At 38.9% G+C, this 24,024-nt stretch overlaps 1 protein-coding gene across 1 annotated transcript; it reads left to right on the forward strand.

Moving 5' to 3' along the window:
* Positions 1 to 85: 85 nt before the first annotated feature.
* LOC143030351 (uncharacterized) lies at positions 86 to 22,168 on the forward strand. The gene is made up of 6 exons (XM_076193503.1): positions 86 to 505; positions 605 to 2,353; positions 2,489 to 4,637; positions 4,763 to 5,160; positions 16,388 to 16,505; positions 22,077 to 22,168. The coding sequence occupies exons 1-6, from the start codon at positions 86 to 88 to the stop codon at positions 22,166 to 22,168; spliced, it is 4,926 nt and encodes a 1,641-aa protein (XP_076049618.1).
* Positions 22,169 to 24,024: the final 1,856 nt, after the last annotated feature.

The raw sequence follows: 24,024 nt of genomic DNA on the forward strand, positions 1-24,024 counted from the left end.
TGCCAGAGCGAAGCTCGAGGAGTTTGAGAGTAGTCCCTCTCCTCAAACCATAATAGAAGAGCAACATCCTGTCACGTCTGCAGACATGGAAACGGAGAAAATTGTCTCCGCCGCCGCACCTGCTGGTGACACACTAGCAGAGCAAAGGCAAAGCCTCAAAGAGCTCAAGGCTCAAAACCGTGAAGTTAGACAAAGGCGCCCCAAGCGGACAAAAGCTGAAATAACTAAAGAAGTCAAGATGTCTAGAGATATTAAGAATGAAATCAAGCTCATGAGATTGCGTGCAAAGATTCCCGCTGGCGGTTTTCTCTCCTGTGCCATCATTCCCAAACCGTCCGAGGACGAAGAAGTTCGTGCTGGAGTCCTAGAAAGAATAGCCAGTGTGCGCGAAGCGCGTGAAGAACGCAGTAAGAAACCCGTGTTCCTAGAGATGAAAGAGCGAATGCTCAGCACGTTTTGCGGTTACATCTCTGAAACCAGCGAAGCCAAGGTGCCTCAGCACTCGGTAGGCGAGATGGGCGCCTATAGATGCAAGCACTGCCAAGCGTTACTCTTCAAGAGAGAACGAAAGACGTTATGATGTAACGGAGGAAAAACACCCAAGGCAATATACGAGTTGTCACCCCTGGGCGATAACATCAAAGGCTTCTACGACGGTTCCTCCAAACTGTCGATCCACTTTCTTGATAACATCGTAGGGTTTAACAGTATCTTCTCTTTTACGTCCTTTGCGTCCTCGGGGACCTTGGAGGACAAAAGAGAGTCTGCAATCTTCTACAAAATCCAGGGTAAAATTTACCACCGTCTGGGTGGCATGAAGCCTAACTTGATGATTACGGAAGACGACAGCAGTCGTTTGGGTCTCAAAGATCCAACGTCAAGGAAAACGTTTTGGAAATCTGCAGTAAATTTCCTGGATTTGTACTTCTACCACGACAAGGAACAGCAATTAAAACTACGCTGCAACAGGTTTACCTACAGAAATAAAGACGGCGAGAGTCCCGAGACGTCTAAGCGTAGGAAACGCGAGGACGAACAATACCGAAGGAATGAGGGAATTATAGAGCTGTTATACACGTATTTGGTTAACAACAACGCTGCGCTGAGGGAAATCCTCAAAGAGGCGGAGACGTCAGCGAAGCTGGTCCAGGCTTACGTTCCTCAGCACAGCTCTTTGCCAGACGTTACCATCACTCTTAAGACAGCAGAAAACGTCTCCACCAGGGAACACAAGGGCGTCTACCATCTACCGACGGCTTCCTGCCAAGTAGGGGCGATAGTCAACCTGGGTCCAGATACCGATACTTTGAAGGTCAGAATAGCGTCGCCTCTGCCCGATTCGAAATATGCCATCAAGATGATTAGCTCTACCAACTACTTCTACGATCTCTTCCAGTATCCCATGTTGATCCCCAACGGAGACAAAGGTTACAGCTTGAATATGGAAAAGAATGGCTCCGCCAAACGACTGACTGCGCTCATGTACTACTCGGCCCTTTACATGGAGAGAGAAGGGATCTTCAACCACATCACAAAATGCCGTCGGTTGTTCCAGCAGTTTGTGGTCGATAACTACGTAAAAATCGAGTCTAGCCGGTTGTGTTATTTTGAGCACCAACACTCCGGCATGCGCAAGGAGAGGGCCGACGTGCTGAGCTCTGCCGACAAAAGTGGTGTCGGGCAACGCATAGTGCTCACACCGTCGTTTGTTGGAGGGCCCAGATACATGAAAGAGCGCCAACAGGATGCCCTGGCCTACGTTACGGCCTACGGGTCGCCCGACTACTTCATAACCTTCACTATGAACCCTAGATGGCCGGAGGTGTTAGAGGTGGTGAAGAAATTTGGCGGACCAGGGACCCAAGGGGCCGACAGGCCGGATCTTATGAGCAGGATCTTCAAGCTGAAGCTGGATAGCCTAATGGACGACCTGATACACAAAAAGGCCTTCGGGGCCGTCAAAGCTTATCTCTATAGTGTAGAATGGCAGAAACGCGGCTTGCCGCACGCCCACATACTATTGTGGATGGCTGTTCGCGTCACCGCGGATACTGTAGAGCAAGTCATAAGAGCCGAGATACCCGACAAGGAAAAGGAGCCGAGGCTCTACGACACCGTCACTCGGTGCATGATACACGGACCCTGCAAGGGTTATGACGAGTCACAACTGTGTTGCCAAGTAAAGAGCAAGAAACCCGGGCAGTGTGGCAAAGGATTCCCCAAGACGTGCAGAAATGAGCTGCTCTTTGGAAACAGCGGTTATCCCGAGTACGTCAGACGTTCCATAGGAGAAGGAGGTAACTCCTTCAAATTGAAGCTGAAGGACGGCCCCGTTACCGTAGACAATACTTGGGTTGTCCCTTACAACCCTTATCTTTGTATAAAATACGATGCACACATCAACGTCGAATGTTCCAATTCTATAAAGGCTATAGCCTACGTCACAAAGTACGTGAACTAGGTGTAGGACAAGGTGTTGTTCACAAAGACGACGGGAGAAGAAGACAACCGAGTCGTCAACGAGGTTAAAAATTATCAAGAGGCCAGATATGTCAACTCTAACGAGGCTGCGTGGAAGATCTTCAAGTTCGACATCCACAAGTGCTACCCTCCGGTGTTTATGCTGGATCTACACCTAGAGGGCGAGAAAGCCATCTTCTACAACGAGCGTATGACGGCGGCTCAAATTGCCAGAAAGGCCAAGGCCGATACCCAGCTAACTGCTTTTTTCAAGCTTTGCCAGAAGGACGAGTTTGCGAGAACGTTATACTATCACCAATTACCGCTACACTACGTATATAATCTTCAGGAGACTATATGGGAAGAACGTAACGGAAATACATACAGTCTCGGACGCATACGTGCTGTAACCACAAAAACCGTAGAGCTCTTTTACCTCAGGTTGCTGCTAACCCATAAAAAGGGTCCCAAGTCGTACGAAGACCTCAGAACAGTAGACGGCGTCATGTACGAAACTAATCGCGAAGCTGTGAAGGCCCTAGGGTTGTTAACCGACGAAGCCACCTGGAAAGACACCATAATGGAGATCATTAACCACACAAATGACAGGAGACAACTCAGAGAAACCTATGCCAGTATGTTGGTCTTTTCTGACCTCGAGGACCAGTCCGAGATATGGGAAGAGATAAAGGACTATTTTTCCAGCGATTACTTGAACATGGTAAACCTAACAGATTACAACGACGAAATCTACCTGGATGCCCTGGATGACATCCAGCAACACGTGCTTAATTGTGGAGGGGGTTCAATCACCCAATACGGTCTCCCTGCTTCTAGAGGGGGCGTACGCCCCTCCAATCTCATCAGGAGAGAGAAGGCATATAACAAACAAAAGTTGAAGGAGTCTGTGGAGGAAAAAGTTAAGCTTCTCAACGACAAGCAGCGGCAAGTCTATGACACTGTCATGTATCGAGTCGAGAATAGTCACCGTTACAGGAACAATGGTGTGTTTGTCAACGCCGCTGGCGGAACTGGCAAGTCTTTCGTTTTGAATCTATTGATCGATACGGTCCGTTCACAGGGGAAGGTTGCCTTGGCGGTAGCCTCATCCGGGATTGCGGCTACAGTCCTCTCTGGGGGCCGCACGGCCCATAACATGTTCAAAATACCCTTGATGGAGTATGACGAGACTAGGGCGTGTAGCATCAACAAGAACACGGAATTGGCGAGGCTTCTGCAGCAGACTCAGCTGATCGTCTGGGACGAAGTCGTGATGGCCAACAAGAATATGCTGACTGCCGTAGATATCACTCTCCGAGATATCATGGATAACGACGATTTCATGGGAGGAAAAGTGTTTGTCTGCGCAGGAGACTTTCGCCAGATCTTACCGGTCATAAGAAATGGAGGGAAGACGGAGGAGCTAGCCTACTGCATCAAGTCGAGCTACATGTGGGACGGGCTCACCAAGCTAGAACTAACAGAAAACGTTCGTCTCAAGAAGGACGATGTCAAGAATAACAAGTTTGCGAAGCAACTTTTGTCGCTGGGGACTCGCGATGCCGGCGAGCTCTTCTTTGAGAAAGGTTTCGGGGTACGAGCAAATTCGCGGGAGGAGTTGGTTTTCAAGGTTTACGACGATTTGAAGGCAAACCACTTGAACCTCTCCTACTTCGAGAAGAGATCGATAGTCTCGCCCACTAACGACGATGTCGGCTGCGTCAATCAACTCATCTACGATCTCAACGAGGAGAAGGAGGTCGTCTATTACAGCGTTGACACGCCGTCGGATCCAGAACCCGACGTACAAGCCTCTGTTTTCAACTCCATGTGCAGCCCGTCGGTGCCGCTGCACGACTTGAGGTTGAAGATTGGCTGTATTGTCATGGTAATGAGGAACATTTGTCCTCCTAGGATATGCAACGGAACCCGTTTAATGATTACTAATCTCAAGAAACACGTTGTTGTGGGCAAAATATTAGGAGGAACATATCGGGGCGAGCAAGTCTTGATCCCGCGGGTCGTGTTAGAGGCCCAAGATACCCCTGTCCCATTCAAGCGTAAGCAATTTCCTATCAAGTTAAGCTACGTCATGACTATCAACAAGAGTCAGGGACAAATTTTGATCGTTGTGGACTGTTGCTGGACTCGGTACAGTGCTTCGCACACGGACAGTTGTATGTAGCCTGTTCTAGGGTAACAAATTGGGATGCTTTGGTGTATTATACGGGCTGGCGCAAGGTAGGAAATGACGTTAGACGCCGTCCTGCTGTAAATGTGGTATATAAAGAATTGTTTGAAGCCCATGTGGGAGAAGAGGATGAGGAAGGTCCCACAGAAGAGGCTTTAGTTGCTGCTTCACTCATTCCTGAGGAGGCCGACGAGTCTGAAAGGACTAACAACATCCCAGAAGATATCCACAAGATCTCAGAAGACGATTGGGTCAAGATGATTATGCCGGATTGGTACGGGGAGGATGATGTGAAGGAGGTTTCCAGCAACAAGAAAGGAGCAAGTGAAGATCTATTGTCGAAAATAAAGAAGATGATAGAGGAACATATGACTAATATGACTGACGAGTCATCCGATGACGATGATGAAAAGGGCTCCGAGGCGAGCAGATCCCCAAAGAGAAAGCGGGAACCTGAAGAAGAGAAAGAAGAGGTTGACCAAGAAGAACAGCCTTCGGAAGAGGATGAGGTTTGTCTGCTTTCCCCGAAGAGAAAATGTATTCGAGAATGATGTTTTCAGTAAATAAAAAGCGTATAACTTATTCAATCTTTTAATGTCCTAAGCATATTAAAGGGTTAAAACAGGGGCGAAGCCCCAGGGCGCGAAGCGCCCGGAAGCGAAGCGAGCAGCGCCGCAGGCCAAGCCCCCAGGCGGAGCCTGGCCGGCGAAGCCGGTGGGCTTGTATTAAAAAAAAAAATCTCTCCACGTTTTTAAGAATTTTCTCGGAATGTTTCCTTCAGTGTTAATATGAACATAATTGTCAGAATGCTTCGCTCAGTGTTAAAATGAACATAATAGTCAAAATTTATCGTATTATCCATACGAGTATTTTTCATATTATCTCTACAAGTGTTTAGGGATATTTTCAGAATGTTTCGCTCAGTGGTAATATGAACACAATTGTCAAAAATCATCTTTTCTATATCTTTAAAGCAGTTTTCTCTCCACGTATTTAAGGGATTTCTCAGAATGTTTCGTTCAGTGTTAATATGAACACTTCAAAATTCATTGTCTTTTCCATATATTAAAAAGGTTTTCTGTTTTCTCAACATGTTTTGTCAAATTCCATTGTATGTTCTATATTTTTAAAACATTTTTCTCTCCACGTGTATAAGGATTTTCGCAGAATGCTTCGTTCAGTGTTAATATGAACACAAATATCAGAATGTTTCGTTTAGTATTAAAATGAACATAATTGTCAAAATTTATCGTATTTTCTATACGAGTATTTTTCATATTTTCTCTACAAGTGTTTAAGGATTTTCTCAGAATGTTTCGCTCAGTGTTCATATGAACACAATTGTCAAAAATCATCTTTTCTATGTCTTTAATACATTTTTTCTCCACGTGATTAAGGGTTTTCTCATAATGTTTCGTTCAGTGTTAATATGAACACTTTTCAAAATTCATCGTCTTTTCTATATTTTTAAAAAGTTTTTCTCTAGGTTTTCTCAGAATATTTCGCTCAGTGATAATATGAAAACCGTTTTCAAAATTCATCGTCTGTTCTATATTAAAAAAATCTCTACACGTGTTTAAGGATTTTCTCAGAATGTTTCGCTCAGTGTTAATATGAACACAATTGTCAGAATGTTTCGCTCAGTGTTAAAATGAACATAATTGTCAAACATTATCGTATTTTCCATACAAGTATTTTTCATATTTTCTCTGCAAGTGTTTAAGGGTTTTCTCAGAATGTTTCGCTCAGTGTTAATATCAACACAATTGTCAAAAATCATCTTTACTATATCTTTAAAGAATTTTTCTCTCCACGTGTTTAAAGGTTTTCTCAGAATGTTTCATTCAGTGTTGATATGAACACTTCAAAATCCATCGTCTTTTCTATATTTCTAAAAGGTTTTAAGGTTTTCTCAGAATGTTACGCTCAGTGTTAATATGAAAATGATTTTCAAAATTCATCGTATTTTCTATATTACAAAAATTCTCCACACGTGTTTAAGGATTTTTTCATAATGTTTCGTTCAGTGTTAATACGAACACAATTGTCAAACTCAATCGTATTTTCTGTTTAAAAAAGTTCTCGAATTTCGTTCAGTGTTAATGTGAATACAATTGTCAAAATTCATCGTCTTTTCTATATTTTCTATATTCTTTTCTATATTCTAAAACGTCTCTCTAAATGTATAAAAGGATTTTCTCAGTGTTTCGCTCAGTTTTAATAAGAACACAATTGTCAAAATTCATCGTCTTTTCTATATTCTTAAAACATTTTTCTTTCCACGGGTTTTCTCAGAACTTTTCGTTCGTCATTAGGCAAAAACACAGTCGATTTCCATATTCAAACGAGGTAAAAATACAGTCGATTTTCATCATCACACTAGACAAATATGACGTTGATTTCCATCTTCACACTAGGCAAAAATAACATTGATTTCCATCTTCACACTAGGCAAAATACCTACGACATCCTCCTTCATACTAGGCAAAACTGCCGTCGATTTCCACCTTCACACTAGGCAAAAATACCGTCGATTTCTTCCTTCACACTAGGCAAAAATACCGTCGATTTCCATCTTCACACTAGGCAAAACTACTGTCGATTTCCACCTTCACACTAGGCAAAAATACCGTCGATCCTCACCTTCACACTAGGCAAAACTGCCGTCGATTTCCACCTTCACACTTGGCAAAAATACAGTCGATTTTCTCCTTCATACTAGGAAAAAATGACGTCGATTTCCACCTTCACACTAGGCAAAAATAACGCTGATTTCCATGTTTACACTAGGCAAAACTGCCGTCGATTTCCACCTTCACACTAGGCAAAAATACCGTCGATTTTCTCCTGCACACTAGGCAAAACTGCCGTCGATTTCCACCTTTACACTAGGCAAAAATGACGTTGATTTCTATGTTCACACTAAGCAAAACTGTCGTCGATATCCACCTTCACACTAGGCAAAACTTCCGTCGATCCTCACCTTCACACTAGGCAAAACTGCCGTCGATTTCCACCTTCATACTAGGCAAAAATACCGTCGATTTTCTCCTTCACACTAGGCAAAAATGACGTCGATTTCCATCTTCACACTAGGCAAAAATGACGTTGATTTCCATGTTCACACTAAGCAAAACTGCCGTCGATTTCCACCTTCACACTAGGCAAAAATGCCGTCGATTTTGGTTTTCTATGTCGGTATCTTCACATTTGGCTGACAAATCGTATATTTTTGGTTCTATTCGCGAAATAAAAATCCTTCAACGGGAAAAACTTCCTCACATGGACTTCCTTCACACATGACAAAAATACAGTCGACATTTTTGCCACTAAAAACCCGTAAAGCTGTTTTTGTTCCTTGAGAATATAAATAAATAAATAATTAAACATACAAATACGAATAGAATTAATAAAGAAAAAATTAAGGAATAAATAAAGATTAAAGCACATAAAACGCAATATATAGATAAGTAAATAAATAAATAGATGGATCAATAAAATTATTAAACAAAATCAACTTTTTACATTGCCGTATTCTTGCGCATTGTTACATGATTTCTTTAGCTTAGGGTAAAAGCATAATCATTACTTCATTAAGTTTTTGTCTTGCCAAAACGATGCTTACTATCTAATTGATATAGTAAAAAAAATTGCCATGCTTATGCATACTGTTGTTCTGGAGAAATAATGCGAAATATTGGAAAATTTTGAGTGAAAATGGGCTATTGGCAACTCGACGGCAGTGCTGGAATATGATTGGCTAAATTATGTCGTCATACTGAATTTACATCTTGACTAATTTTGAGGGAAATATGCCGTTGAAAAACCAACATGCCTGTTTTGAATAATATAATATATATATATATATATATATATATATATATATATATATATATGTATGTATATATATATATATATATATATATATATATATATATATATATATGTACCCGGTATATATATGTATATATATGTGTATATATATATATATATATATATATATATATATATATATATATATATATATATATATATATATATATATATATATATATATATCCTCTCTTCTGGGTGATGATAGCAAAGTTTGATCACTTCGTCGCTTTTGGCTAATGCTAATTTGGGTCCAAGTATCTGTCATTACCGCTAATTATATACTGTATGACAATGAAAAAAAAACGGAAATGAGACTATCCTTTTCTAGAGTTATTTTTTGCGTAGATCACGAATATAACATCAATTTCTTTCTGTGACCCTCCAGTTCTTCGTAAATAGCAGTGCCCGCAATGTCTATCTGAACGGTATTTTTTGTTGCTTTTACCATTTATATAATTTTTCACATAGCTATGTGTTTTTTTTTTCTTAACAGGATACAGAGCTAAGATGCCTAGAGAATGTAAGAATTCGCCAGACAAGTTTTGTTATATATGTGGATCAGTTACATTAAGGCAATACAAGAGACAGTTGACTCAACGTGTAAAGAAACTTTGTGAGCTGTACTTTGGATGTAAAGTGGGTGACCAGGACAAAAGCTGGGCACCTCACATATGTTGTGTCAGGTGTACAAGTTCCCTTTCTGCCTGGGTGAAAGGCAAAGGGACTGGCCTCATGTTTGGCGTACCAATGGTCTGGAGGGAGCCAAAGGACCACTCAACAGATTGCTACTTCTGCTTAACGGATATTAAAGGTGGGTGTTCAGTGTTTATTTTGTACTGTTTTTATATATATTTTCAAGAGATGTATCAATAAAAAAGATCGAAATACATGATAAGTTGCATTTCTACTATTTTTGAACGTGATCACAACCAATAGTATCCATTTTTAGTCTGATTTTATTTTATTTTCCTGCAGGTCGCAACAGAAAAGGCAAGAAATCTATCGTGTATCCAGATCTTCAGTCTGCTATTCGCCCAGTTCTACATTCAAGTGATATTCCTGTACCACAGCCGCCCTCGCGATGACACGAGCAACTCAGACGATTCAGAATCTCAAGATGCAACGTATACGACACAACTTGAATCTGATAAGAAACCACACCTCATCACCCAACCAGAACTCAATGATCTAGTTCGTGATCTAACACTTACTAAGCAACAGAGTGAACTCCTGGCCTCACGTTTGCAACAATGGCACCTGTTGGATGAAGAAGCTCGAATTACAGTATTTAGGAAGCGTTCTGCAAATCTACAGGATTTCTTCACTTTGGAAAACAACTTGACTTATTGTAATGATATCAGATGCCTATTCAGTGCCCTTGAGCTGTCCTATGAACCCAATGAGTGGAGGCTATTCATAGATGGATCCCTTTACAGCATAAAAGCAGTTCTGTTGCACATTGGGAACACCATGCCTTCAGTTCCAGTTGCTTACTCAGTCATTTTAAGAGAGACATATGAGAACCTTGCTTTTATTCTAGACCGCATAAGTTACAAAGAGCATGAGTGGTTAATTTGTGCAGACTTGAAAGTAGTAGCCATACTTAATGGGCTACAAACTGGATACACCAAATTTATGTGCTTTCTTTGCAAGTGGGACAGTAGGGCCAGATCAGAACATTATATACGCTCAGAATGGCCATCTCGGGAATCTATGACGCTTGGATGCCATAATGTAATTCATGAGCCACTAGTTAAGAAGAAGAAAATCATTTTGCCACCACTGCATATAAAACTAGGCCTAATGAAGCAATTTACCAAAGCACTGCAACATAACAAGCCATGTTTCCAGTATCTCAAAGGGATCTTCCTTAAAATTAGTGATGCCAAGATTAAAGAGGGTATATTTGTAGGCCCTCAGATTCGCAAGCTTATAAATGATGAGGACTTTGAGGCGACAATGGATGAACCTGAGCTAGCGGCCTGGCATGCATTCAAAGATGTATGCAAAGGGCTTCTGGGAAAGCACCAAGAGTCCCAGCGAGAGCGTAAAGTGGAAAGGCTAATCAAATGCTACCAAGATCTCGGATGCAATATGTCACTGAAGATACACTTTCTTCATTCTCATCTGTCCTTCTTCCCAGAGAATGCAGCAGATGTGAGTGATGAACATGGAGAGAGGTTCCATCAAGATATAGCGTCAATGGAAAACAGGTACAAGGGAAAATGGAGCCCTGCTATGCTGGCTGACTTCTGTTGGAACCTGAAGCGTGACACGCCTGAGACATCTTATAAAAGAAGAAGTAAATAATAGATTGTAGGTTAATACATCATATAAAGCTAACAAACATGCCGATTCATTATATATTAATTAAATAAATACAATGAAGACATTTAATCTGACTTTGGGAGCAAAATACATTTATGGAACCTTGGAAATCTCTATTAATTGCATAATTATTAAAACAGCGATTTACAAAAAATTGTGACGTGGCATGAAATTTTTGTTATCAAATTTGAATTCAGCACACTGAACTTCATAATAAAACGCACATGAGAACTATGTTTTTTTCTTAATCCTGAAATTTGTTGTACAGTGTTATGTGTGACCTAATACAAAAAGAATACACAAGATAGCAATAATACCATAATACCATTATAATGATCATAATGATAATTGTGATTATAATGATAATAGTACTGACGATAACAATGATGGATGACAATAATAGTGACGGTAATGATATTGATAATGATAATGATGGTAAAGATAATGTTAATGATGATACTGATGTTGATGGCTATTGTGATGAAATAACGATGAATGAAATTGCAACTCTAATAGGCCAGTTGACAAGAGAGGCTCTCAGTGACAAATGGATCTTATAACAACATGCAAATCGTGAAAATCAGAAAGATTCATAAGACAAAACACATGCTCCCAGACAACCATGCCAACAAAAGTGTTCTATCCCACACGAGAAATATTAGCACGATGTGTATGGTTTGTCGCTGAAAGCCGACCCCGCTCGCCTCAAGTTCACATGAACCTGTAGGCGACGTGACGTCATAACGTAATTTTCAATAAGGTGGACAGACCGAGTTTATATACACGTTGCAAAGTACTACATAATTGATTTCAAACATATCTTTCACCAAGGCAAAACTGCCGTCGATTTCCACCTTCACACTTGGCAAAAATACCATCGATTTTCTCCTTCATACTAGGCAAAAATGACGTCGATTTCCATCTTCACACTAGGCAAAAATAACGCTGATTTCCATGTTCACACTAGGCAAAACTGCCGTCGATCTCCACCTTCACAATAAGCAAAAATACCGTCGATTTGCTCCTTCATACTAAGCAAAAATGAAGTCGATTTCCATCTTCACACTAGGCAAAAATGACGTTGATTTCCATGTTCACACTAAGCAAAACTGCCGTCGATTTCCACCTTCACACTAGGCAAAACTTCCGTCGATCCTCACCTTCACACTAGGCAAAACTGCCATCGATTTCCACCTTCACACTAGGCAAAAATACCGTCGATTTTCTCCTTCATACTAGGCAAAAATGACGTCGATTTCCATCTTCACACTAGGCAAAAATAACGATTTCCATGTTCACACTAAGCAAAACTGCCGTCGATTTCCACCTGCACACTAGGCAAAACTTCCGTCTATCCTCACCTTCACACTAGGCAAAACTGCCGTCGATTTCCACCTTCATATTAGGCAAAAATACCGTCGATTTTCTCCTTCATACTAGGCAAAAATGACGTCGATTTTGATCTTCACACTAGACAAAATACCGTCGATTTCCTCCTTCATACTAGGTAAAAATGACGTCGATTTCCACCTTCACACTAGGCAAAAATGCCGTCGATTTTGGTTTTCTATGTCGGTATCTTCACATTTGGCAGACAAATCGTATATTTTTGGTTCTATTCGCGAAATAAAAATCCTTCAACGGGAAAAACTTCCTCACATGGACTTCCTTCACACATGACAAAAATACAGTCGACATTTTTGCCACTAAAAACCCGTAAAGCTGTTTTTGTTCCTTGAGAATATAAATAAATAAATAATTAAACATACAAATACGAATAGAATTAATAAAGAAAAAATTAAAGAATAAATAAAGATTAAAGCACATAAAACGCAATATATAGATAAGTAAATAAATAAATAGATGGATCAATAAAATTATTAAACAAAATCAACTTTTTACATTGCCGTATTCTTGCGCATTGTTACATGATTTCTTTAGCTTAGGGTAAAAGCATAATCATTACTTCATTAAGTTTTTGTCTTGCCAAAACGATGCTTACTATCTAATTGATATAGTAAAAAATTGCCATGCTTATGCATACTGTTGTTCTGGAGAAATAATGCGAAATATTGGAAAATTTTGAGTGAAAATGGGCTATTGGCAACTCGACGGCAGTGCTGGAATATGATTGGCTAAATTATGTCGTCATACTGAATTTACATCTTGACTAATTTTGAGGGAAATATGCCGTTGAAAAACGAACATGCCTGTTTTGAATAATATATAATATATATATATATATATATATATATATATATATATATATATATATGTATGTATGTATGTATATATATATGTATATATATATATATATATATATGTGTGTACCCGGTATATATATGTATATATATGTGTATATATATATATATATATATATATATATATATATATATATATATATATCCGCTCTTCTGGGTGATGATAGCAAAGTTTGATCACTTCGTCGCTTTTGGCCAATGCTGATTTGGGTCCAAGTATCCGTCATTACCGCTAATTATGTGTGACCTAATACAAAAAGAATACACAAGATAGCAATAATACCATAATACCATTATAATGATCATAATGATAATGATGATTATAATGATAATAGTACTGACGATAACAATGATGGATGACAATAATAGTGACGGTAATGATATTGATAATGATGATGATAATGATGGTAAAGATAATGGTAATGATGATACTGATGATGATGATGGCTATTGTGATGAAATAACGATGAATGAAATTGCAACTCTAATAGGCCAGTTGACAAGAGAGGCTCTCAGTGACAAATGGATCTTATAACAACATGCAAATCGTGAAAATCAGAAAGATTCATAAGACAAAACACATGCTCCCAGACAACCATGCCAACAAAAGTGTTCTATCCCACACGAGAAATATTAGCACGATGTGCACGGTTTGTCGCTGAAAGCCGACCCCGCTCGCCTCAAGTCCACATGAACCTGTAGGCGACGTGACGTCATAACGTAATTTTCAATAAGGTGGACAGACCGAGTTTATATACACTTTGCAAAGTACTACATAAATGATTTCAAACATATCTTTCACCAAGTATTTCTACTAATGTACCACGAGATGATAATAGTATATTATGCATTAGGCATGCTAAGAAAATATGGGGAAAGAGAAAAACTGCAACCATAACATTATAAAGCGAGATTTTTTTTATTGTGTGCATGATATTTTCATGCCTGACTTTATTTCTCGTGTTTCAGTATTATTCTGTACTCTATATTCATATTTCTAATCTTGCCATATAATTTACTAAACAAGAAACTGTTTTCGATAAAAAAAAAAAAATATGAGCCGTTGCTCATTAGTGTAGACTAACAAATCAAAGCAATAGTTTAGCTAAGGTTCAAGAAAAAATAAAACTATTTGTGTCTTATCCAGCGGCGGCGCCAAGGGGGGACTTGGGGAGGGGGCTTTAGCCTCCCCAAACAAGTGGTCAGCCCCCCCCCCCATTAGCGCCCCCCCCCAACTGAAATGAGCAATTGAACATTTAAAACACTCATTAAAATAATCTTATTAAGTGGAATCTTTAATGGCAAGGGCTAAAAATTTGTCAGCCATCAGCGCTAGCCCTACCATTAACCCCCTCCCCATCTGAAATGAGGACAATATATGTGTATTATTGCGGCGTTATGCAAGTTCAACTGCTTTCATTATATATGACCCACGCCTCAAATCACCTGTAACCCGTTGTAGAAATGTCACACATTACAGATAGCCTATCTGTAATGTGTGACATATATATGCATAGCCTATCTGAGATAGACTATGCAACGAATAAGGGCGTGGCCAGGCGACAATAGTATTCCCAAAGTATATAGACCAGGGGTTCTCAAAGTGGTCGATATCGACCCCGCAGGAGTCGATCGGAACATCCAAGGGGTCAATGAATACCCAAGGGGTCGAAAAGGGGTCGATGAATAATCAGGAGGTCAGTGAATGTTTACTATTGGAGTAGAAGAGACCATTTAAAAATAATTTCAAACTACAAAATTACACTGTATTAATGATTATGCTAATAAACATTTTTAGTTAATACCAATCATTGCTTTAATACCGATAATATAAAAATACTTTATAATAGGTTACAATACATTATTGTAGTGGAATATATATATATATATATATATATATATATATATATATATATATATATATATATATATATATATATATATATAATTCGACGCACCCAAGTTATATCACATTTGACCTCTGTCACACTCCAAACTTCATCATAGTTCTTAACTCTTCTTAAACTTTTCTTCGCATTCATTCTTATCCTCTACCCACGTTGATTTTTTCTGTCATATTTGAGATGGTGCCAATATGAATGGATCGTATTTATATGGAAACCAGATATAACTAATATTAATGACTAATGAGACTGAATAGGTTCTTCAAGATGCAATAGATGATGAAATCAATTCATACTAATTAAATAAAATCAATTGAAGTTTCAATTTTACAGCCTTCGTTGTCCGTGCAAGTTTGGTATGTAGTGTTCATAAGCAAGATGCATATTTTAGGCGAAATTGCGTTCTTGGCAACTATAAACTTTAATCAGTTTAATTGGAAACACTTTGAGGAATTTTGTGGTTGTTATTCATGCAGTTTCAGTTTGGTTGGTTGTGGGTTTGTTTGTGATTTTGTACATGCTGAGGTTTTTCAACTTGCTGTTTCAATCTTGTAGATCGTTTTCCCCACATGGAGATGATTTCACTTCATGTATCTGTTTTTATATTGTGGTGCTGCTATTGATATATGGGCATTTTTATGCATAATTATACAAAAAAATGTTATGCTCTTGTTTCGTTGTGAAGCACATGATTTTTCTTAATTTCACAGCTCCACTAATAACAATACAGGCTCTTGTTTCTTAAGAATGTTTTCTATTCGTTTAGTGGTTGTTGCTCGCAGCACATTAGCGCTGGGGGACCCGCTCAGTTTCGAGTCCAATATTACCAATATCGGATTTTAAACGAATACAGCGACCCTATCAAGATGACACTGTTACTATACTATAAATGTTGTTATTTGATAATAGTAATATTGAGAACGCCAATAATGTTCTATGTGAATTTTGTGTTAAAAGACAAAGAGGAAAGATAGAAATGTTAAAGAAGAAATATTAATCTCTTCTTAGAGAATTAGAATCGATGTAAAAATTAATAAGCTTAACATATTTTTGTAACACAAGTCATCAAAAGGATGGAATATTTATACAAAAATTTAACCTAAGCTAACCTAACCGAACCTAATTCAGTTAAAACCTAACCTAAAGTGAACCTAACCTACCTAATGTATTTCCCAATGGTGACAATTGACGAATGAGTCACGAAGTCTATAAGTGGTCCGAATCAGCCATTGCTAGCGAGGGCTGAATGAACCACGAAAATGAACACAATTTCTGATTGTTAGTGTGTTATGTATAGGGCCTATAGTACTTAAAGAAAAATTCGTCCCACCCCCATTTTTAATCATGTGTTCTATTTTTCTGTATAGGTCATAGATCGCTTCCTAATTCCCCACAAGAGGCGACAAGTTAATGACGACGATCAAGAACTATGTATTTCTAGTTCTACTGAAAATCCGGAGTTCGAAGACAGTGTGGATGATAACAGTACCCAGAAAAACACAAGACGTCCTCCAGGGCCAAACAACATCAGCCTGCTGCCAGATAGTGGGCCTACCTGTCCTGATTTGAAGAAATATCCTTCACACATGCAAGGTGGTCAGACAAGATCAATCAATAAAAGATGGCACCAACAATATTCTTGGCTTGAATATTCCGTGGTCAAAGATGCAGCTTACCGTTTTGCGTGTCGTCATTTTACAACTTCCCATCTTGGTCGAGCTGAACAATCATTCACCCACAACGGATTCAAGAATTGCAAGAAGGCAACCATGTCTCTGAAGGCTCATGGTATTGATACTTCAGTTTGTCATAAATTTGCGATGCAAGCTTGGGGAGAATTCAAATTGCAGAAAGTTACAGGGGCAACAATTTATCAAGCCATTGATGCCGGGCATGCCAAGACAGTGGTGGATAATCGGCGGTACATTAAAGCAGTTATTGATGTACTTCTCTATACAGCATGTCAATATGTTGCCCAGAGAGGGCACAGAGAAGGGGATGAATCCGACAATCGAGGAAACTTTTTGGAATAACTTAATGTGCTAGCCAAGTATGATCATACAGTTGCAAAAAAGTTAACGGTCCGGGGAATGCAAAATATACTCACCACAATATTATTTGAAATAATGGCAGGTATGATCAGAAAGGAGATAAGTGATGAGGTGAAACAAGCAGTACACTCTACCATCATGGTGGACGAAACGAAGGATATAGCGAAGAAGGAGCAGATCTCTATTGTTGTGAGGTATCTCCATGATCGGGAACGTCATGAAGAATTCTTGGATTTCACACCAGCTGAAGGCCTTGATGCAGAATCGTTACTCCAGAAGATAAAAGAAACTTTAGCCAAACGTAAAATTGACCACAATACCTGTCTCGGTCAGTGCTATGATGGAGCGGCAGTTATGTCGGGTTGCACCAATGGGGTCCAAGAAAGATTCAGAAGAGATGTTTCACAGGCTGTATACATCCACTGCTATGCTCATAGGCTAAACCTCGTTTTAGTTGACTGTGTAAACAATATAAGGTCAATCTCTGAGTTTTTCGTCACAATCCAATCACTGTACAATTCTTTCTCCTCGTCGGTGGTGTATCAGGAATTTCTAAAATTCCAAAAGGAGCTGAACCCAGAAAGACCACACATAGAACTCAAACGGTTATCGGACACCAGATGGGCATGCTTACACTCAGCCTCCCAAGCTGTTAAGAGGGCCTTGCCTGCCATCGTTGCAACCCCAAAACATTTAATGGAAGGGGGAAATGTGGACAGGGCCAGTGGAGCAAGGTCACTCGCTGCCCTTCTGGATCACCATTTTGTGACGAATCTGGTGTTCATGGAGAGTTTGCTGCATTTGACGAAAACCTTGTCAGATCAACTCCAGTCCCCCTATCTCCAACTTGCCTCAGCAGTTGATTTGGTTGAAGCAGTGATGTCTAGTCTTACAGAGATGAGAAACGAAGAGAGCTGGGAGCAACTACGAAATCATGCTGAAGAATTGTGCCAGACTGTAGGGATTCCCAGACAACTTGCACGTCAGAGGTAAAGGGCAGCCCCACGATACTTGAATGAGTTTGTCATAACATCCGGCATAGGACAAGATGATGATTCGAATGACTCCGATGTTACCAAGAGACGAATTTACTACTCCGTGATAGACAAGTTTCTCAGTGAGTTGAAAAGAAGGTTTTCCGGCGATGCATGTCAGGTACTTATTGGAGTATCTGCCCTCAACCCCAATCACCCATCATTTTTTTAACAAGGAAAAGCTATCAGGAATGGCTGCAAATTACGGGGTGGACCCGGTGGAGGACAAAGATCTATCCGTAGAGTTGCACCAACTAAGACGGTTCATTGCCAGAAAGCAGGAGCAGGCAATGGAAGTGGACACACCTATGCAACTTGCCATCATGCTCCAAATGTACAGAGATGCATTCATATATTTGTATAAGCTAGTGCGTATTAATGTTACTCTTCCAGTTAATTCAGCATCATGTGAAAGAAGCTTTTCGTGCCTAAAGCAACTGAAAACCTACTTGTGTAACAGTAGCGGTGACAAACGTAACAGTAATCTTGGAGTATTAAACATCAATTCCCAAAGAGCAAAGATGTTAGACAGGGATATGATTATCGATACATTTGCTGCCAACCATAGGAATAGGCGTATCATTTTAAAGTAGGTGGAACGATGTATTTCCTGAGATACATCATCGTGAGTTTCTCTTCACTTTTTAACTTTATCTGTTTATGGTTGAAATCCATGAAATGTCAAAACATCAAGGATTTACTGGCTTTTTCATATGAAGGACACTGAATGAAGAAAACATGTATTTCTATCTGTTTTTAAAACTATTCTTAAGGAACAACTTGCAATTAAGTTTAGCAAGAGGATTACATTTTTGTCATTGAAATATATAAGTAGTTTCTAGGGAAGTGCTTATATTTCAAAAGTGTTTGTTCAGCTATATATGAATTTAATTTTCATTCATATAAATGTTTTACAAACCGTAAAACCTTTTTGTTTTTGTTTTTATTTCAATTTTCGTTTATTCGACAATTGAAGAAATATGGCCTACTTCAAGTAATGTTTCATGAAGCAATTTACACAGACGTATATGCTACATGAGTTAAAAGGGTGATTAGATGCCAGGGCCCACAGTACTATATAAGAAGCTTTTGAATTTCCACATTGGCCCTGAATTTCCTATGGCATGTACTGCATGATGAATTGGTCATGGTGAAAATATACACTTGATTTCCTTCCTTACCCAATTACACAATTTGATGATTGACAGACAATAATACCCCATTCATAGACATTTAATCCAGCTCAAGAAACCCTAGTCACAGCATGCAAAGCATGTAGTGGGGGTTTTGATTACAATCCTGCCCAAAGTACCGTGTATTTTTTTGCAACCTAAGTGGAATAGCAGTTCGGTGAAGTGATAATATTAGACCTCCAGCAGTGGGTTTGGAAACTCGATATACCTCATTCGAACAATAGATAAGGGAGGTTAGAAAAGCAACTTTTTTACCGGGATCAAAACAGCATGGTATGCCTCCTATGTTCAGATGTTCGTAAATGATCATCATCTGAGTTTATTTTCTGAGACCCCCCCTCGTCAACATGTTGAGTCCCTCCTCAGCCCCCAACAAAAAATCCTAGCAGAGCTCCCGTCTGGGCGGTGCTCCTGGACCCCACTAAGGACCCTAGGCCGGCCCCTTTGACCCCATGGCGGACCTTGGACTACGTCTTTCGGATTGCCGCTAACACGGAAATTATAGTACTATAAGACACCCCAAAAATTTGCCCAGCCCCCCCTTATCCTTTCCAACTAAAAATCCTTGGCGCCGCCGCTGGCACCATCTCAAATATGACAGAAAATATTAAGAAGAGTTAAGAACTATGATGAAGTTTGGAGTGTGACAGAGGTCAAATGTGGGTGCGTCGAATTTATATATATATATATATATATATATATATATATATATATATATATATATATATATATATATATATATATATATATATATATAAATTCCACTACAATAATGTATTGTAACCTATCTTTTATTCTTTTATAAAAGAATATTGAAACATAAATATCATATGAAAACTTACAATGTGAATAATACCATTGTTAGACATAGATACGATACAGGCCACAATGCTGACTGGAATAATTCTAAGATTATTAAATATGAAAACCATACTATGAAACGTAGATGTTTTGAATCAGCTTTTATATTTCTCATATAAGATATGAAACAATGGATTTTTTACAATAAATAAACATTTAGCAATTTTAATAAAAAAAAAATGAACAAGCAATTTACACAAATTGTGTTTACACCAGTTTCATGTTCGTTTCTCCCCGCAATATCGGTTTTTTTAAGGAGTCAGATGTTTGTCCACTGTGTTATTTCTGAAGAAGCCCTGCTGGGCGAAATGTTAAATACATTGGATCCCATACTCTGCGTTTGGCTTTTCTCCTAGAGTGCTGCTGCAAACGTTGCTGCTTTTACTCAAGGCTGTATACAAAGATATATGTACTGTGCCTACATCTCACACTTAAAATGGATTAAAATGGATGAGGAAGATAGATCTTAAAATACACATATATTTAGAGTGCATATAACAATTGAAGAGTTAAGAAAAAAATATTAAAAGGAAACTACAATTTAAAACCCTTAAAAATGGTAAGCAAGGCTATATTTAATACGTGTGTGAGTGTGTGTATACAGGTATAGTATATACATACAGTACCTGTATACGTATATATATTGAAATACAATACAGTATTAAAACATTAAAAATCTAAGAAAAAAATATAAAAATTAAACTAAAAGGCATAAAATTGATAAGCAGTAAACAGCTTGTATATAATGGTATTCAACAGAAAAAGTCACTTAAAAACGCAACAGATTGATATCGTGTATCCTAGAGTGTAACCCTCCTGTCGGCCATTTTGAATGTGATCCGACTTACGACTGGTTGGTCGGAACCTAAGTCGTAACTCGAATAGTGACTGTATATATTTTTTCATCTCGGCCAAAGTGTGCCAGTGTCAATTGTGGTGATTTATTACTACAAAATCTAATTATTCTTTACACAAGTTAGATACATTATTTTAGTGTTTACTGAGTATAAACAATGAAAGCTTCACCAAACTATAGCTAAGAACAGTTCCAGTAAATTACAAGTGCCTTTTACATTTTTCCTATACTGCATGCCAATATATAGCCAACTACTAAAATGTGATAATAGTGAACTTATAAAAATTAACTTCCTGAATTTTTTCTTTGAATACAGAAAAAAATACTAGTTTAAACAAAATAAAAGGTAAAATATTTGTGTCTGCCTATAAGAGAATATGGTATTACGTAACTTGAATTATCAGTGATGTCGGAAACCCTTACTTCGTCACTTGTTTCACTGTCTTCCTAATTAACCTATCTTGTGTCTTGGTTTATTTTCCCTTTTGCTATATTTATTCTACATAATTTCTCCTGTTTTTATAAGCTTATCAGATATCAAGAATTCAAAAACAATATCTATCATTTGTTTTGCATACGCTTTAAAATATGCTCCCTGTATATATTCTGCACATTAATAATATTGTTACTGGGTGGTTATCAATGCTTTCTTCTGTTGCTTTTCTGAGTTTTGTTATTGATATATTATTATTTTCCATCTCTTTTATATTCTTTTCATCAGTATTTACCTCAGTAGTTTTTTTCACAATTCTCAAATTTGATACCAAATAGCCTGCAGCACATGAGACAACAATTCATCAAACATCATGTCAATGCATGAAGAATAAACACATTCTATAATGTCACTGCAGAGTAGGTGGCACCATGTACAGGTTTTAGGAGAATGGCTGAAGCAGACATTTTGAGGATAGGATCATGGACTCCATATTGCAATGAGATGAAATAAAAATGCTGTGTAATTTATTCAGCTATCACTGGCTTTGGGAAGTACTAAAAATAATCTTGGTAAATTTAGACACCTTTTATTTACAGTGGTTACTCTTTAATATGGGACATTGTAGGGCAGCTTTATCTGTGGCTTGCCTTAGTCTGTGTTGATATTGTCTTTGACCTGGTGTTTTTGTGCATGGCAGTTGGTTCTTCATTACCTTGACAGGGCTTTTCTGCAAGTAAGGGGTTTGTTGAAGTATTGAGTTTGATGTTCTGTCTTGTAGAGCTTGTTTGGTGAATGTATGAATGTTCCTCATGTGGATGTATTGTGTGGTACAGAAGGCTGGTTATTTATGTTTGAGTATTTCAAACTTTCAGCTGGTAGTGTTGTGTGATACAAGATGTAGCTCAGAGTTATAACAGTGAAATGTGTACCTATCACTTTCATGTAATCCATATGCATAATTTTTATTACTGTATGCAGCTGCCCTATTGGGGTGATTTCAGTGCTCTTCATACTTTCAGTGCTCTTCATACTTTTTGCATAGTTTGTAAAATTCCCATGTGTGGCTGATATTGGGAACTGTACTGTGGATGCATATTCAAAGGTAGTTCTCATTATTTGTTTGAAGACAGTAATTGGAATTTTGTTGTTGTATGAAGCTTGTGCTGTTGGTGGATTTTAGTAGATTAGGAGAGAAACAGAGGGAATTGGTGAGGAACAGTGTGGGTTTAGGATAGGTAGGGGTTGTGTGGATCAGATTTTTGTGGTAAGACAGATATGTGAGAAAGGTTTAAGAAAAGGTAAGGATGTTTTCTTGGGCCTTTATGGATTTGGAGAAGGCTTATGAGAAGGCAGATAGGAAGGCACTGTGGGAGGAATTACAGATATATGGGATAGGAGGAAAACTGTTAAGAGCAGTCAAGAGTTTTTATGATAGTAGAGCCCGTGTTAGAATCAAAAATGGACTGAGATCAAGGTGGGACTTTGCCAGGGATGTGTTATGTCACCTTGGCTGTTCAATTTATACACGGATGGGATGGTGCAAAAGGTAAACACAAAGGTAATGGGTCGAGGATTGGAGATGGTTAAAGAAAATGGGGCAAAGTGGGAGATAAGCCAGTTGTTGTTTGCTGATAACACTGCACCTGTGGCAGGATCAGAGGAGGGATTAAGGTAGTTAGTGACAGAGTTTGGGATGGTATGCAAAAGAAGGAAGTTGAAGATAAATGTAAGTAAAAGTAGGGTGATGAGGAGATTGTATGAAGGCGTGATTGTACCGACAGCACTGTATGGGGCAGAAACATAAAACATTAGAGAGGAAGAGTTTGAATGCATTTGAGATAAGGTGCCTGAGAATAAAGATAGGGGTTACTAGGCTGCATAGTGAGAAATAAGGTGAGGAGAATGGGGGTGGAAAGGGAGTTGGGAGATAAGCTTGATGAAAGAGTATTGGAATGGTCCTGGCACATGGAAAGAATAAGTGAAGAAAGATTAGTAAAAGAGGTGTGGAAGGCAGAGGTGGAAGGAGTGAACATGAGGGGGCGACCAAAGATGAGATGGATGGATGGGGTAAAAGGGGCATTGGGAAAGAGAGTAATGTCTGTTGAGGAAGGGAGAAGATAGGGTTTTTTGGAGAATGGTTGTGTATGGATGATGCTATGATACATGAAAGGGAGTGGGTGGGGGATAGGGGGATGAGGGAGTGTGTGTGAATATTTTGATGTATCCCAAAGGGATTTCTCCCTGTCTTCTCTTTTTCTGCATGAGTGATCTGTAAGGGGGGGTCACCAATTAAATGAAGCATCCCTGTTATGGATGTGCTGTGTCTTGCTGCATTGCCTCTGAACCAGGGCAGTGGGCAACATGCAGGGATGACCCAGCATCCAGGGCCATCCTCTCCCCTTGTACATCTCATCACCTTTTACCCACATTTATCTTCAACTTCCTTCTTTCACACACCTTCCCAAGCTCCATCACTAACTTCTTTAATCCCTCTGATCCTGCTACAACATCAGTGTCATCAGCAAACAACAACTGGCTTATCTCCCATTTTTCTCCATTTTCTTTAAACATCT

Source organism: Oratosquilla oratoria, chromosome 12 (genome assembly GCF_046742065.1).
Source record: "Oratosquilla oratoria isolate Oo_2021 chromosome 12, ASM4674206v1, whole genome shotgun sequence".
In the NCBI taxonomy this organism is placed as follows: domain Eukaryota; kingdom Metazoa; phylum Arthropoda; class Malacostraca; order Stomatopoda; family Squillidae; genus Oratosquilla; species Oratosquilla oratoria.